This window comes from Achroia grisella, unplaced genomic scaffold, assembly GCF_030625045.1.
Source record: "Achroia grisella isolate CSIRO2021 unplaced genomic scaffold, CSIRO_AGI_Agris_v1 utg598, whole genome shotgun sequence".
In the NCBI taxonomy this organism is placed as follows: domain Eukaryota; kingdom Metazoa; phylum Arthropoda; class Insecta; order Lepidoptera; family Pyralidae; genus Achroia; species Achroia grisella.
The window spans coordinates 1,349,647-1,368,712 of record NW_026712958.1 but is presented as its reverse complement, the minus strand read 5'-3'; the positions used below and the strand labels follow the sequence as shown (position 1 = coordinate 1,368,712).

The 19,066-nt window shown below is 36.2% G+C and overlaps 2 protein-coding genes across 2 annotated transcripts in view; both read left to right on the top strand.

The window, feature by feature from the left end:
* The first annotated feature begins 377 nt into the window (after positions 1-377).
* Positions 378-19,066, top strand: part of LOC131848900 (bolA-like protein 2) — a 42,017-nt gene continuing 23,328 nt past the window's right edge. The window contains exon 1 of the mRNA XM_059198860.1: positions 378-757. Coding sequence (XP_059054843.1) covers positions 695-757 — 63 coding nt within the window. The 5' untranslated portion in view covers positions 378-694. The remainder of the gene's footprint in view (positions 758-19,066) is intronic.
* On the top strand, positions 770-2,509 carry LOC131848892 (dolichyl pyrophosphate Man9GlcNAc2 alpha-1,3-glucosyltransferase). The gene has a single exon (XM_059198852.1). It carries the CDS (start codon positions 867-869, stop codon positions 2,466-2,468), a length of 1,602 nt encoding a protein of 533 aa, XP_059054835.1. The 5' UTR covers positions 770-866; the 3' UTR covers positions 2,469-2,509.

Here is a 19,066-nt window from a genome sequence, read left to right as displayed (position 1 = left end):
TCCCGCTTTTTAATTGTCTATGATAAGAAAGTAGTAATGTTACCAGTAATAAAATTACGAACAATCTAAAAATTCACGGTCTTAAGTAGGTTCTCTTTAAATTGGAAACTAAATGGGAAATTTTTATACTGAATATAATTTAAAACTAGGAATCCAAATTTCAGCAGAACAAAAATAATAAAATCCATAGATATATCATAGATATAAATAAATTTTTAAGAAATACAATCTTAAAATCTAATTTATTTCATTCGTAATGATTTGTAAAAAAATGTGTTGTAAATCAGGCACAGCAAAGTAATTGAAAATTGCGTAAAGCAAATGAAAATGAATGAATGAGTGAGTTACTGCCACTTTCTGCAGTTCTCTGCGTTTACTGGTCAAGGTCATGATTACCCAACAAAATTTTAAAAACTATACATAGAAGCGAAATTCTAACAAAACTGTGAAATTTATATTGGTCGACTTATAATCATCGGAACTCATCCGGTATGAAATTCGTCAGTTCGGCGACCGCAATTTCAAGTTCACTTTCGAGTCTGTACTACTTTCTCGTTTTCTCGCTTTCGAAAAAAAAAATTCCTATACACAGTGTCAGGAAACTATTAGTTTACGTAAATTCGCGGTGAGAGGTGAATTAAAATAGTGACCAGTGCAATAATTTTCCGCTTTGTATGGATTTTAATTGACGAATATGGTGTACACGGAGGGATATTTGAAGGAAAAGCTCACCAAGGAATTGGACGCCGTTCACGTCGTAAGTACTGTCAAATTACACTATCGCGTTGCTTACCGCTGCATTTAGAAATTAGTTTTATGAATGAATATCACTCGTATTAAGGTTAAATGAGCATAGTTTTGACGTAATGTCCAGAAAATCGGATCCGGATAGATTCAATGTCACGAAGGATGCTCTGCTTCCTGGCGTGTTCCTCGCCCTACTTGTGCGGTGGTGTGTAGCAGCCTACCCGTATTCCGGTCAGAAAAAACCGCCGATGTTTGGAGATTATGAAGCGCAGCGACATTGGCAAGAGATAACTGTGCATTTGCAGGTTAAGAATTGGTATCACAATACCACGCAAAACGACCTCCAGTACTGGGGTTTGGATTACCCGCCGCTCACGGCGTACCACAGTTTGTTGATGGGCTTGGTGGCGGAATGGATTGACCCAGAATCAGTGAGACTATTTGCTTCGAGAGGTTATGAAGGTGATGCTCACAAAACATTCATGAGGTGGACAGTTTTCCTCAGTGATTTGTATTTCTATGTTACAGCTGTACTCTGTTTATGCATAGATGGAGAGAGAGTGAAGCCCAAAGATCAGAAAAATGTGTTCAAGAGAATGGACATTGCGACTATAATATTTCTGTTGTATCCCGGCTTGATTCTTATAGATCATGGGCATTTTCAGTACAACTGTGTGTCTTTAGGGTTGTTCTTGTGGGCTGCATTTTTTATAGTGGCCATAGAGAATGATATATTAGCGACCATATTTTTTGTTCTGGCCCTAAACTATAAACAGATGGAGTTGTATCATGCATTGCCATTATTCTGTTATTTGTTACGTAAATGCTTCATAGGTTTGCATCCTAAAGGTCGGATTAAGCATATTATTAATAATTTCAACAAATTAGCTGTGGCAGTGATAACCTGTTTTATTCTAATTTGGTTTCCTTTTACGAAGTCTTGGAAGGATATATTCCAAGTGGTGCACCGAGTGTTTCCCTTGAAAAGAGGTGTTTTTGAGGACAAAGTTTCTAATGTGTGGTGTTTTATTAATGTATTTGTTAAACTTAAAACAGTTTACACAAATGAGGATATGGCACAGATGTGTTTGGTCTCGACAGCGGCGGTTGCACTCCCCTCTTGTTTAGACTTGTTCTTCCGAATTAACAAGAAAAAATTTGTCCTATCGCTTATTAATGTTTCACTTGCATTTTTCCTATTTTCCTTTCAAGTACATGAGAAAAGTATACTCCTAGTGGCTATACCGGTCGCCATGCACTTCCCCGAAGATCCTTTCATGTGTTTTTGGTTTCTACTCGTATCTTCCTTCAGTATGCTGCCTCTACTCTTGAAAGATGGCTTGTTAATCCCTTTTGTGGCCACACATGTCATCTATATATGCTTCTACAGCATATCAATTAAGTTAGCACAGCCAAATGCAGGTTTTTTCTCATTTTTCAATGCGAAACGTTTGGCAAAGGCTGTACAGGGTGCGGAAAATGAGAATTCTGTTTTGGTCAACCTTTTGAGTGTGAATTTCTTCTTCTCTTTCCTGGGTATGGTCTTCATGACAGTTGCTTCAGTAGTTATAGTACCACCACCTTCATACCCTGATTTGTTCCCATTAATGATATCCGTATACTGTTGTTCACATTTCTTGCTGTTCTTCATATATTTCAACCATCAGCAGCTGTCTCTCCCTGTTAGTTTGCCAGCAGTAACCAAAGTGAAAAGTAAATAATAGTAGCTAATAATAAGTAGTTGAAACTTTTACATTCCTAATAAAATATTGCATTTGAAATCAAATGGCCTTTTTACTTTACATACAATAATCTTTTTTACTACATTCTTGAATCAATTACACTTCTAATATTTACTAAATGCTTTAGTATGAATTTAATAACAATATAATAATAATAGTAACCCTAAACTCACACATAATGTTCATAGAAAACAACAATACAAATAATAATTATACTTATGAAAACAAATGAATGTTCAATCACCTATCACAGGAGTTACATGTATTTTGTGATGCCAGTGGTATTGTTCATGTATGTAGGAGTTTGTCACCACTTGGTATACAGAGATGACACCTTATTTCCATTTAAATAATTACATTTTGAATATAAAAGATCCTACAGCTTAAATGCTATATGTCATACATTATATACACAATGTTACGGACTGTATTAAGGCTGGTTAAAAATGAGACACATTCCTAGGTGAGGTAAAATAAGTGTAATCAGCTCGCTAGCAAAAATATAAAGACAATATGGCATAAGAAAGCAAACGGTATATAAAAACAAAACGTCGAAATATAAAATTCAAATATATATAAAAAACATAAAAACTATCAAAAAGGTTGCCATCGGCAACATGCTCTATATATCAGCTTTACAGTAAGTGCATATGAAGGTATATGGTATGGTAATGCATATATGGTACTTAGATAAAAAATAAATTAAAAAATTGTCTGTCTCTCTGTTTGTCCTTGTTCATCTCTTATAAGGCAGGACCGTTGTAACGAGTAGGTATGTTAGACTACTTTTATTTTAGATATTTTACTTATTTTAAATCCACCAACATGAAGATACAACTAATGGCTAGTCTATATATATATATATATATATATATATATAACTCAAAGGTGACTGACGTAGTGATCTATCAACGCACAGCCCAAACCACTGGACGGATCGGGTTGAAATTTGGCATGCAGGTAGATGTTATGACGTAGGCATCGGCTAAGAAAGGATTTTGATTAATTCTACCCCCAAGGGGATAAAATAGGGGATGAAAATTTGTATGAAACTTTGTCAATTTCAAACCGATCGGGCTGAGACTTTTTTTAGAAAAATAAAGTTAAATTCCACACGGACGAAGTCGCGGGTAGAGCTAGTGTTTATATATATATAGAGTGTATGTTTGTATATAGCAGACGTGGCCAGTCTGTTGAGTATGTAATTCCGATTCCAAAGTCCCACATTAATGAATGTCTGCGGCACGTGCGTGCAGTGAAATCATGTACAAAGTTATGCAATAATAATGGTGAAAACTGCACAACGCGTGCATACCCGCCCGTACTACGTACTGGCGTACAAAAATGTACTGAGTGGTAAATGCGGCTCACACTTGACTCCCTTTTAGGTTTTTTTTATGGATGGTAATGGAATAGAGCACCCGCCTGCGCTAACGGCATACGCTGGCGGGGCGCCAGTGGAGGATGATAAGATGAGCATGAGGCCAGGTCAGTTAGCCCATCGTGACATATTCACCAAGAATTTATCACGACGGTTTCCAGGGGGAACCGCGTGGAGGTCAACCTGACATGGTACATTGGTGACTGGTGCCCCGTCAGAATAAACCGTTAACCCAGGCGTGCTTACCAATAAATTTATCACCCATCCAAGTCCAAACCGTCCAAAGATCAGATCTCATATTCATCATAATATAAATCTTCGGCAGGTAGTTTATTTCACAATCGGGACGTTGGCGGGGCACCAGTGGAGGACGATACACCCGCGTATCATCCTCCACTGGTGCCCCGCCAACGTAATCCGTTAGCGCAGGCGGGTTCAACAATAAATTTATCATCCATTAAAAAAAGCGGCATGGCTAAGAAGTAAGAGGTAAAACAGACTGACTCGGACATTGACTTTGTTTTATATTGTTTTGAGAATAAGGATAATGTAGCCAAAGAATAGATAACATATTGTGCTTTGCCTTGAAACATACCGCAATGCGGAGAAATACATTTAGTAACAAAATTGATCTATGTTACAGGTTATTTTTTTAATAATATTTTTTTATAATAATTTTTTAATATATATACTTTTTTATAATTTTTTTTTTTATAATAATTTTTTAATAATACGAATAGGCTCAGACCACAGCTTGTCTGAAAGATGTACAGTAAGAAATATATCTTACTAATACAAACCCGGAAGTTTGTAAGTGTGGATGGTTGATTGTTCGTTACTCTTTCAAGCAAATACTAGTGAAATGGATTTTAATGAAACTTTATATACATCAGAGTAGAATATAGGCTACAAAGTTTTTTACCCGTTGAATTCTGCCAACTCGAGTTGGAAGAATTCAACTGCATGCTTTTATGAGAAGATACATGAAAAAGTCAATTATAGATATTACTTACAATAATTGTAATATGTGAGGAGATTACTCCCGCGTACATTAGATTGTGAAATGAACTACCTGCCGAGGTTTTCTCACGAGACTACGACATGGGGTTTTTCAAGAAGGATATATTAATGTTTCTTAAGGGTCAGCACGTAATAACCCCTGTTGTTTCGGGCGTCCATAGGCTACGGTAACCGTTTACCATCAGATGGGCCGTATGCTTGTTTGTCACCGTAGTAGTATTAAAAAATGAATAAATAGATTACAATAATAATCAGAAAACTTGGATGCCGTAATAGATGGCAGATGCAATCATATTTTATGATTTACTAACTATCCACCCCGGCTTTGCACCTTCCTCTTGAATCACTCTATCTATTAAAAGAACGGCTTCAAAGTCCGTTGCATAGTTTTAAACATTTAGGCTATGTAATAATGATGCAAAAATTCCGTTTTTAGCAGGCAATTATCGAGTCTATATTACTATTCCCGATTCCCGAAGCTGTGGCATGAGTCATCTAAGTCATTACAAAAAAAACCCACTGCCAAATATGATTAACTGTTACTGATGTAATTTCTAAGTACAGATGATGTGAAGACAATACGAGTATGCCAAATGTTTCTGAGAACTCGTTATAGTGATGATTTTCCTTGTCTAGTTAAGCTTTCGACGGCTTCGCCTGGTTTAGCGGTTTGGCACACCTCTTTACTTCCGACGGTCGCGGGTTCGATTCCTTACACATTGCAAATATATGTATTTATGAGTATTATAGTAATTTTTAAACGGATTTATATATTTGATTTAACTTTGCATAGTTTTTGATTATTTGAGTTATATGTTATATTTGATTTAACATTGCATTTTTTAAATGAATTACAAAAAGAAGTACTATTGTTGTCTGGCGATTTAGTCTACGTGGAATTTTACTTTTACTTTTAATTAAAATATTTTTTTTTATAACAAAAGTAGTCTAAGTTACTTCTAATAATGTCTGCTACAAGTGAAACTCCCGTCAAAATCGGTCCAGCCGTTTCAGAGATTAGCAAGAACAAACGAACAGACAGAAAAACAAAATTAATTACCTTATAACTGATGTGCAAGTGAAAAACTGTTAATTTGAAAATACAAACACTTAATTATATTTATTTTTATACATGTTTATACGCTATTTATCTATGGGAAAGTAGGACAAGTATTGTATTAAATAACTGGTATTATATATATACATTGTTATTATTGTAATATTTATAGACAGAAATAGGTCACATAATAACTTTACTGTTTTTTTTTATTTTATTTATTGGGTTGTTTGGGCTATTATCAGATGTTTGTAGCACCTGTAGCACTGCGACCTACATCGATCTATTACTCGCCCTTTTTCCAAATTCGCTACCTAGACCCGCCAGGGACAAGAATTGAAGGATATTCTTAGGAGCGATGGTTTTTATCTCCTCGGGAAAGAGTATAAAGTTTAGTGTTATTGTAACTTAAAACAATGGACCAATTGATATGCATACCTCGTATGGATTGGAGAACGTTATACAAATTTGTATGAGTCATTTTTTAATCATATTTATCAAAGGTATATTGTGGCAAGCACAAAACCTCGCTGGTACCTCAGTCTTCTATTCCACCCGCTAAGCAGCTTGCTTTGGTTGTAGTGTGCAGATTAGGCAGTGAAATTACATGACTTTAGACTCCTCCGATATATCCCCCGTCCAATTCAAACGGGGATCGAAATTACGACGGCCTAAGCCCTAAACCGAGGTTCGAACCCCTAGCGGTGCCCTCAGACTAAACTCGTATCCGTCGGCGGAGTTTGCCTTCAACGTCTTCATAAGTCTTCCCGCTAGTCTGGAGTGCCATCTGCATTCGCCCCCTATCGTCCGATGATGCGGTAAAGGCCAGCTGTGGCAAACAGCATTAGAGTAGACCGAAAAAAGAATGCCCTTAATGGTATCAATGACGACGCATAAGAATTCAAAATTCAAAAATCATTTATTCATGTAGGACATTTTAGCCGCTTATGAACGTCAAATTTTTACATTAAAATTTTATTTTTTCCCTACCGTCCAGTTCGATATATAGATCCAATTGAGAAGAACTGGCATTAAGGACTCGTCCTTAATGCTATTCAAGTTATAGGCGACGATTATCGTCAGGCTTGTTTGCCATTCACGTCTGACTCATTTCTACCGCCAGGATTAGACTTGACAGCCTGTTTGTTTATTTTTCGAACGGTGAGATATGGGGCCGTTCAAGTATTACGTAAGCATTCAAGGGGGGTTGGGGGAGGCACTATAGGGTGGCGGTGCGGCGGACTATAGTCTTTGTTTGCTTATTTTCGATGATATGGGGGGTAGGGAGTCTAAATGATGATTACGTCATTGGTAGTTATTTACTGTTTTTTTACACGAATGGCAACCCTCACTCTGTTTAAAATTACAATACTTTAATTGAAAAATGTTTCCATAATCAAAAAATTTAAATGAAAATCAGCGTCGTGGCTTTTGTCATGGCATAATGCTGAGATGGGCCCCTTACACACACATCAGTACACAGTGACGCGGTGACGATGCTCCGCAGTGGTGGATACGCATTTTTTTTTTCATTTTTATCATTGTTTTTGGTATATGTGTTTATATATATTATTTTCTTTTGTTTGATTTTCTAGTTCGCTTTTTTTTTATTTCATTTTTTTTTTCTCTTAATTATTTGTATTGTATTTATTATTTCTATTTATATGTTATAATAATTTATATCTTGCTGTGAGCATCGTCATTGTTGTGTTGTGATGTGTGATAGTAATAAATATTATTCTATTCTAATCATGAGGGAAGGTGCTAAGATTTTGCTTACTTTTGCTGACAAGGGGGATGGGGGTAAATTATTGTAATAAATCTGCTTACGTAATACTTGGACGGCTCCGGACTTATTTCTACCGCCAGAATTAGGCTTTACAACCTGTTTGTTTATTATTTTAACGATGAGATATGAGTGTGCTACAAATTGTAGGTTAAATCAATTTATTACAAAATATCTTAATAAACAATTCTTAAAATCTGGGCCATATCGCTGTGATGATGGCTCTGCGCATGCACTATGTCACCGGTCCTGATGTTACTTTTTTTTTTATACCAATAGGTGGCAAACAAGCGTACGGCCCATCTGATGGTAAACGGTTATCGCAGCCTATGGACGCCTGAAACACCAGTGTTGGGGGGGAAAGGGGATTGTTAGTAATGTGGACTGATGATCTCATTGCTAGCAATGTACCATGTCAGGTTGACCTCCACGCGGTTCCCCCTGGAAACTATCGTGGTAAATTACTGATGAATTTGTCACGATGGGCTAACTGACCTAACCTCATGCTCATCTTATCATCTTCCACTGGTCCCCGCCAGCGAAGCCTTTAGCGCAGGCGGGTGCACCACTCCATTATAATACAAAAAAAACACCAGTGTTGTCACAAGATATATGTTATAAATAGATAAATCATTCATTAGTGCAGTCTTAGAATAGAATTTACAATTATGTAAATTCTATTCTAAGACTACACTACGTTGTTAGTGTATAAGTCAGTTTAATGACATCACAGATGACTCGCCATCATAAAAAAATTACATAATACCGTTCTAATTGGTCTGTGGTTAAAAATAACAAAAACGACTTTCCTTGTTTGTTTGAAATAAATACGAAACCGCAGATTCAATTATTTCATTACTATTGACCACGTGGAAAACTTTAAACCCAAAACAATGTGACTGTATGATAGAGAAATAGAAGTTACCGTATGTTTGAGTTATAATGACGTATTCACTATTATTTATGACCTAATATTATTCTTACTGGAATTGAAAATCCCGAAGAATTGCAAAACTGAAGTGGCAATGGGCAGGGCACATAGCTCGTAGGACAGTTGGCCGTTGGCGCAGTAAAGTCCTTGAGTGGCGACCTCGGACCGGAAGACGCAGCGTGGGAAGGCCTCCAACAAGGTGGACCGACGATCTGGTTAAGATCGCTGGAAGGCATTGGATGGGAGCGCAGGATCGATCGTCGTGGAGAACTTTAGGGGAGGCCTTTGTTCAGCAGTGGACGTCTTCCGGACTAAGATGATGATTATTCTTATATAAATACTAGCTACTCGCTCCGGCTTCGCCCTGCGCTACCGGTTTACGGTGGCGGGGCAACAATGGAGGGTGAGATAAGATGAGCACTAACTTTAACCGTTACCGCAGGCGGGTACCATTTTATCATTCATTATCATAAAAAAAAACCCAATAAGTCTAAGATCATAACAATCGGTCCAGCCGTACTTGAGTTTTTAGTAGTGTACCTAAACCGACTTTGTCTTGTACGACCTTACTTAGTAAATACAGATTGCAAATAACATACAATTATTTACTTATAATAGCTAAGATGACACTGACGCACCTTCACTGACAGTTATTAGATAAACTTTGAACGTAAAACCATAGGCTTCTAAGTTCAAACTAGTGATGTGACGGACATTCGTATCCGTACATATTATGTTTACTTAAATCACCCACTAATCTCTGTTTGCTCTATGGTCGACTGGGAGAAAATGCCTTATGGTGCGTCCGTCATATGCACCTTTGTTTATTTTTTTGTATTTGTGCATTAATTTTTTTTAAATAAATAAATAATTATTTATTTATAAAAACTTAATTATTGATATTTATTTAAATATCCGCGGATATCCGAGACCAAAAATCCGTATCCGTATCCGATATTTTTTAAGGATATTGAGACGAACTTTTACACGATTAAATGTTATATATTATATATATAAAGGATTTAATACTAGTATTTACATAACCTAATTGTACAATAAGAACCTAAAATTAAAAAGCTTAAAAAATATATAATATGATGACTAAAATATATTATTAAAAGGGGTCCCTTTAGGCAACGTTCCGAAGATACTGGCAGCGTTCCCTCTTTGAATAGCTAGACTAATTCTTTGTCCGAGGTAGCTGCCAGCTCTTCGATCTTCTGTGATGTCGACTAACCTTTTCGTTATATATATATATTTTTTTTTTTTTTTTAAGGGATGATAATGGATTGGTGCTTCCGCCTGCGCTAACGGTTTACGCTGGCGGGGCACCAGTGGAAGATGATAAGATGAACATGAGGTCAGGTCAGTTAGCCCATCGTGACAAATTTACCAGGAATTTATCACGATGGTTTCCAGGGGGAACCGCGTGGAGGTCAACCTAACATATTATATTGCTAGCAATGGGGTCATGAGTCCACATTACTAACAATCTCGATATTACTATATCTTGATAAAATTATAAACGTGAAAGTTTATGAGTATGGATGCCTTATAGCTTATAGCATCAGGTTAACACAGGCTATAAATTTTCATACGTATGAAACGTCTGGCACAGCTGGTAATATTATAAGTAGGAAGCTTTGTCAAGATAGGACTTTAATGTTTACATAAAAACTACTGAAAGAATATTTCGTCGTAGTCGTAGAGTATATGGATCTATATTTATAGTCAGATCTGTCAGTATTCTACGACTATGACGATTTAATCGAATTAGGTGTTATTTTGCGGAAGTCCATTTCACTACTCGGTGGATTTGTATTATTTTGTTTAATTCCGCTCAATTGTAGCGGAATTAAACAAAATAATACAAATCTATCGAGTAGTACTGGAATAATATCAATCAAGTCCTAAAATAACTCATGGGACACTATTTATCTGACTTCACCGCAGAATCCGCGGGATGTAGAGTTCTAAATACAGAAAGCAGTACTAATTCATAAAACATGATTACAGTAAATTCTTATGCATTAATTTTCTAAATGTGTATTTACGTATTTTTAACATTGAAGAGAGAATGATATGAGTGGTAGAACGATATGAATGATAAGAGTGAATGAGTTTAATATCAATATATCTAAGAGTTTATAATCATCATCATCATCATCATCATAGCAATCGGGAAGACATCCACTGCTGGACATAGGCCTCCCCCAAAGATCTCCACGACGATCGGACCTGCGCTGCTCGCATCCAATGCCTTCCAGCGATCTTGACCAGATCGTCGGTACACCTTGCTGAAGGCCTTATAATAATAATTAATTATTAGCCAATCGGTTAAGTAATTTGTTAGGTGTTACTAACAAAAAGGACTCTTTCTGTTAGTAACAAGGGTAACAACGAGTATTTAAGCGATATTTGTAGAAAAATGTGGAACTTTTATGGATGTGTTTATTGTACATCGACTGATAGTTACACATTTTAACGATCGGTACATCACTAGTACTAGAACTAATTGGTTTATAATAATCTCGCTTTACTTATATGATAGTGATATGATGACAGTAATAACGGGTTTGAAAATAAAAAAATTAAAGTAATTTTAATGCGAAATAAGGATTGTCCTTACAAACCTTTTTCGCATTAAAATTAGACCAATTTTTACAAACTTTGAAGGTCATATTTAATTAGATATATTTAATCAACAGCCTAAAAATTCGTTTCAAGCTTATAGCTTTAAAAACGCAATACTTTCATACCAACTTTCATTTATTTATTTATTTATTTATTCTTTTGCACACAAAAATGTATACATGGCGGACTTAATGCCTGATGGCATTCTCTACCAGTCAACCGTCGCGTTGATCAGAGATAATAAGGCGGTGCACTTTAATAATTAATTGAAAGGGGAAATGAAATTTAAATTTAATAATAAATTGAAATTTCATCTACCCTTTCAACCCCTTAGAACCCTTTTTTCGCATTAAAAAGTAGTAGTCCTTTCTCAGGGTTTACACTCGGATAGTGTATCGGATGTGTACCAAATGTTATTTCAATCGGTCAGTCTTAACTTAAAAGGAGACAGACAGACAGTGGCTATCGCATTTATAATATTCGTAAGGATACGTACCCTATATCTGTATGCACGTCACCGTTCCATTTAGTATTGCGTATGTCTGTATTGTGACGTAAACGTCCTGTATAATACGCAAGTTGGTGTGTACAGAATACCGATAGTTTCGATTACCGATCGATTTATAATTATCGTTTAGTGATTGTAAACACCGAGCCCTAATTCCTGTCATTGTGTGACGCAAATGTATTGCGGATTTCAAATATATTCGCGTAATTAATTACTAATTAATTAATTACCTTGCTAATGGTAGATTTGACATTATTATTTTACATTACACTTTTGCAATATGCTGCATATGCTGGTGGTCAGACTATTATCCGAAATTTGAATTTAAAAATGAATCTGTATTATTGTAAACATTTATTTGAAACAATAGAATAGAATAGAAAATCATTTATTCAAAACTTACATTGAAGCACTTTTGAATAGTCGTCACATTTTTTTAAATCTACCGCTCATTCGTAAAGTTGTCTCATCACAAAGAGAATGAGCAAAAAATTTGCGTGTTGCTCTTTTATATAGTTTTTTTTTAAAAGAATCGAGCTGAGTTTCATGTCAATATCTGTGTGTGTTCTTCTCGTCTCGAAAGCATTTCGAATTGATCATAGATTTGATATATCATAAGAGTCTGTAATAGACCTACATGAAATATTTTGAATTTTATCGAATATAAAATATTATTGTGATTATTGGATACTAGATGTTCGCGCGGTTTCATCCGCATGAAATTTATAGCCTATGTGACATTCTGATGTACTGTAAATATTACTGTAAACTTTCATCAAAGTCTGTCAGTACGGATTTACACGTGAAACTTTATTTACTTGTTTGCGTGAAAGAGTAACAAAGATCCATCCATACTGAAAGGTTTCGCGTTTATAATATCGTTAAGATTATTTGTTACCTAATATTTATTATATAAATTCCTAAGTACCAGTTTAAGTAAGGTCATTCAATGCTTCATTATACATAAAATTCACATATTTTATCAGAATAATATATGTTATTCTGATGCATGAGCTGTATTACTGTAAAGTTTCATAAAAAATCCGTTTAGTAATTTTTGCGTGCATTTTGAAGTGTCTAACATAACATCCATCCATTTTTTTTTTATTGGGTTGTTTGGGCTATTGTCAGATGTGTAGCACCTGTAGCACTGCGACCTACATAGATCTATTGTGCTCAACGTCCATCCATACACACAAGCTTTTGCAATTACAATATTAGTAAGATTATCTATAAAAGATTATTGCAACCGCGTCGGTACGCATAAGCCACCCTAGCAATTCTCCCACTATGAGAGCATTGCAATTATTAAATTTATTTTTAGGTAAAGTCCAAGATGCTGACGTTTATATAGAAGCCTTGCCTTTCATAATTACTAAAATAAGAATATTTTTATCATCGTATAATTTTAAGTAGTATAAATAGTTTTAAAATATAAACGTGTTGGCAATTAGCTGTAAGTTTATATTGTGTTAATTAAATAAATAAATAAAACAAATCCGGGTAAATGTGCCCGGAATATAAATTGCTAAATACCAAAGCTAAGTAAGGTCATTCAATGCTTCATTATACATAAAATTCACATATTTCATTGCGAAAATATCCAATCATGTTATTCGCGACAGCAATTCAAATGAGGATGAGCAAAGTTTTATATAGACCCTCTTTTACATACTTGATGATATGCGGAAGCCGCATGAGGTTTGGCAATAACATGCTTCGTATATATTCATTTTAATAATATTATTTCGAAAGTATGTTTTAATTTTTGTTACCCTTTCAAGGCTAAACAGCATTAAGATCTATAATGATATTTGTGGCCAATTAATCTTATTTGACCAAATGTGATTAATTTATACTAATATTCTATAGCTGAAGAGTTTGTTTGTTTTAACGCGTTAATCTCAAGAACTACTGGTTCGAATTTAAAAAAATATTTTTGTGAGGAATAGTCAATTTATCGAGTAAGGTTTTAAGGTATATAACATTATGCTACGACCAATAGAAGCGAAGCATCAGAAAAATGTTTCAAAAACGGAAATAAATATATACATATAGATAAATAAATATTTGGCATTAAAATACATACTACCCTAAATTTTCACGCTTCTACCATCAACCCCTATTTTTTAATAGCGATTTTAATTTATATTGCTAAACAACGTTTGTTGGCTCAACTAGTACTTTTATTTTCATTAACAAAACAAGTTACTTGTTACCTTATAATAGGTTGACATCTATGTATACTAAGTTACTAACTCAATAAATATAATAACAAACATATACACGATACTCCTCATGAATCTTGAAACTCCTTAAGGTCATGCCTCCATACTCTATAATTTAGCGTTCAGACATTGCAATACTTAATGTTCCAAAAATTTTGCTCTAATGTTAGCATTTATTGTACAGCGATGTCGTGATTTCAGTCCGTCCGCGTACATTACAATAAGAACCTTGATGTTAATGTCATTAATATTACATTACAATGATACGCAAGCGAGACAAAACGGTGCAATCTCGGCCAACAATAGTCCCATCTCAACTGGATGTTTGCGAAATGTCTAAGTGGACACTAAAATTATAGGCTGCCGCACATGGGTATATATCGCGTGTGCAGAAGATGTTAGACTGTAACATCCAATTAGGTTCACTTATAAACTGGCCGCACATGGGTATATATCGCTCGTACAGAAGACTATCCAATTAGGTTCACTTATAGACTGGCCGTACACGGGTATATATCGAGAAGATGTTAGACTGTAACATCCAATTAGGTTCACTTATAGACTGGCCGCACACGGGTATATATCGCGTGTGTAGAAGATGTTAGACTGTATATATTCGGCCGTGGGTATATATCGCGGTGCAGAAGATGTTAGACTGTAACATCCAATGAGGCTCACTTATAGACTGGCCACACACGGGTATATATCGCGCGTGCAGAAGATGTTAGACTGTAACATCCAATGAGGTTCACTTATAGGCTGGCCGCACACGGGTATATATCGCGTGTGCAGAAGATGTTAGACTGTAACATCCAATGAGGTTCACTTATAAACTGGCCGCACATGGGTATATATCGCTCGTACAGAAGATGTTAGACTGTAACATCCAATTAGGTTCACTTATAAACTGGCCGCACATGGGTATATATCGCGGTGCAGAAGATGTTAGACTGTAACATCCAATGAGGCTCACTTATAGACTGGCCACACACGGGTATATATCGCGCGTGCAGAAGATGTTAGACTGTAATATCCAATGAGGTTCACTTATAGACTGGCCGCACATGGGTATATATCGCGTGTGTAGAAGATGTTAGACTGTAACATCCTTAAATAGGTTCTGTATTGGTTCCATATACAGCGAATACTATACATTCTTATCAGCGGGGATATTGTAAGTTCTTGGTGCATCTTAAAAGTAATTTTAGAATTTATGCATCGCGTTTGAGTTTTAACAGTCTCGTATTCTGAAATTTGCTTTCGCATCTCAGAAGTTGTTGTTACGTCTTAACTTTCTATAGCGCCTCAAAAGTTTCTTAGAGTACAAGTTTTCTAGAGTGCAATTTCCAGGTTTTGAGAGGTTCTTGAAGACCTGGAAGTTGCACTCTCGCATTAAATATTACTCTCGCATCTTCAAATATACTTTTGCATTATGTCTAAAACTTCTCTTCCCACGATTTTACATTTTGATGTAGACTAAAACTTGCAATATTGTATTTTGGTTTCAAAAGTTACTTTTGCGTTTAAGTAGTTCTACGGTAAAAACATTTGTATACTCATGTATATAAATGTTTTTACCCTGCGAGGAATCGAACCCGCGACCATCGGAGGTGCGGCGGTGTGCGAAACCACTGGACCACAGAGGCCGTCAAATGTACCAGTAATTAATAAACGCGTACTCAAATCATCGTAGGTCAGCATCGTAACCGAGTACGCTGGACCTTGAACGACTATCTTCAACTGACGTAAGCGTTACACACCTATGTGTTATGCAATATAGTTTATCAAATGTATAAAAAAAATCATTATCATGTATCGTTACCAAGGTGAAAAAAGAGTTCATTGTTCAACTGACGGTAAGAATATGTCAAGATACATAATCCTAAGTGCAATACAGAATCATAAGTGATGCTAAACAAGCGTTCTCGATGGTTTAGTTTAGCACACCGCCTTACGATGGCCGCGGGTTTGATTTCTCGCATGGTGCATGACTATTGTATTCATGAGTATGATTGTTTTTGTTAATCTCAGTGTTTTCTGTGTGCGTATTTTCAAAAATATATTTGTTTTTTCTACCAATTAGTAGTGTAGTACCCAAAACACTAGTTCTGCTTAGTTCAATTAAAACGTTATAAATTAGCTTGGGATTTCTTTTGCATCACTATGATTGATTGGGTTCAAATACTACGTATACGGATTGGAGTGCAGTTTTATGGTACTACGTTGGTAAACAAGCATACGGCCTATCTGATGATAAACGGTTACCGTAGCCTATGGACGCCTTCTTTCGTTTCAATGGCAACTAAATGTATTTTCCCCGGAATGTTGGGACGACTTTTGCGTATTCTGTCGCATTTTTAGATCTTCGTTTGTGCAGGATGTTGGACACAAAGGACAGGTCAATAAAACCCCATTTTACCAAGTTGTACCTGCAGCGGTCCATCTGGGTTTTTTTTTAATTGATGATAATGGATTGGTGCACCCGCCTGCGCTAATGGTTTACACTGGCGGAGCACCAGTGGAGGATGATAAAATGAGCATGAGGTCAGGCTTGACAAATTCACCAGTAATTTATCACGATGGTTTCCAGGGGGAACCGCGTGGAGGTCAACCTGACATGGTACATTGTTAGCAATGAGATCATCAGTCCACATTACTAACAATCCCCTTACCCCCCTGGTCCATCTGGGTTCGCAGTCTGAAACACCATAAGTGTCAAGTTAATAGAGAATAGGCACTATTTGAGCTTGTATCACTATTATTATTTGTAGCGGTCAAACGTTCTCAAATTTCATATAAATAAGTTCATTACAAAACCATAAGAAGGTGGGCCAAATGGCGAGTCAGAAAAAATTTCTATTTTTTTTATAGTAAATATCCAAAGTGATCCCAGCTCGCATGATGGCAAACGGCCAGTGTGGTTTAAATATGAGAATCGTCATCACAGCATCTAAAACACCGGCTATTCTCATCGTGACAGTCTACAGCGAATTTCCTCCAACACTTAAGATTGCCAAGGTTTTCTTGAGAGACTATAATATGGAGTTTTTCAGAGTATCTTTACCCTCCTAGTTGCAAAACTTATTAAGTTTCTTAAGGGTCTGCAGCGTGTTTGAAATTCTTTTGGTGTAGTCATTGTTTATGAACTAATTTGTCCCCTATGCTATCGTTACATAGTATATAATAAAGTCGCTGTCATTGTCTGTCCCTATGTATGCTTAAATCCTTAAAAGTATGCAACGGATTTTGAAGCGATTTTTATTAATAGATAGAGTGATTCTAGAGGAAGGTTATATATATAATACATGTACACCCATGCGAAGCCGGGGCGAGAAGCTAGTAAAAGATATAATGAGATTGCCGAAACAAACGTGTCTCTGATATTTCGACACGTGGGATGTCACGGCACACTTGTTCTGATCGTGACCCCACCACGGACGGAGCTCGGATGAAGGTCAGCGCCGTGCAATGTTTAGATGATCCACATTGGCCCACTTGGATTACGAACTAATGATTATGTAGCTCAAATCCATTGTTATATTTTTTATGGATGATAATGAAATGGTGCCATCGCCTGCGCTAACGGTTTACGCTGGCGGGGCACCAGTGGACGACGATGAGCATGAGGTAAGGTCAGTTAGCCCGTCATAACTCCATCCACCAGGGATTTATCACGATGGTTTCTAGTGGGAACCGCGTGGAGGTCAACTCGACATGGTACATTGATAGCAATAGAGTCCCCTAGAATCCCCTTTCCCCCTCCCCCCATTGTTATAACAAACAAGCTCACCCGACAGATTGATCTTAACTATGAATTTTCAAATGTAATTACCATTTTACTGATAATAACAAACACAACAAAGACAGAATTAGCAACATCGGTTCAGCAGGTTCCCCCTGGAAACCATTGTGATGAATTCCTGGTGAATTTGTTACGATGGGCTAACTGACCTGACCTCATGTTCATCTTATCATCCTCCACTGGTGCCCCTCCAGCGTAAACCGTTAGCGCAGGCGGGTGCATTTTCCATTGTCAACCACTAAAAAAAAATCCCCCTCCGATTGATCCCCCTTCCTATTAAAACAGGGATCGAAATTACGGCTAGCGGTGCCCTAAGAGTAAAGTCGAATCTGTCAAGCGGGAGTTGGCCTTCAGCCGCTCTATATATCCTTCCGCGGGTTTGGAATACCATCTGCTCTCGCCCCCTATAGTCCGGTGAAGCTGTAAAGGCCAGCTGCGGCCAACAGTATTAGACTAGTCCGAAAGAAGTATCCAAAAATATATCGCAGACGGTTTCAATAGAACATACACGTCTAACAAGTATTCCATTACGATCATTAATCATAGAACATGTTATACATAAATACCAACCATACAAAACAAATTGCATTTATGTCAATTCGTCGATTTATTGGGTGAATTGGATTGGAAACTGGTTTCGTAGTTATATAAAACCTAATACAAGTTCGTAACGAACGTATTATTAGAACTGGTTTTGATAAACTAATAATAGTTCGTTTTTTGTTATAGAAATAGATTTAGAAATAATTATTATTCAGCTAAATCGATGTAACGAATCGCTGTATGATTTACGAAACGATAAAAATGTATAGTAATTATTTGTGTATATTTTATAGCACAACTACCTACTCACCCAGTTTTCGTACGGTACACCCGTTCTTCTTGTGATGAGACAGCTTTCCGAATGAGCGGTAGATTAAAAAAATGTAATGACAATTCAAAAGTGTTTCAATGTAAGTTTATTTGAATAAATGATTTTCTATTCTATTCTATCTTATATTAGTTATTATTTTCTAATCTATCATAAATCATATTTACTGAGCAAAGCCTATTACTCACTAAACGATTACTTGAATGACGAGCGTACATGGCAATAGTTGTTCATGCACGGGATTTTCATTTAATGTTAGACATAGACACCTATATACGGGCTAAATATACTGGCTTTTAAAAACAACTAATAATAAATAAAATATTCAATTGAGTTCCACTTATTTTCAATTGGATCTA

Bases quoted from the DNA above. Each gene is read 5' to 3' on its own strand.
- LOC131848892 (XM_059198852.1), top strand. From the start codon at position 867: ATGTCCAGAAAATCGGATCCGGATAGATTCAATGTCACGAAGGATGCT.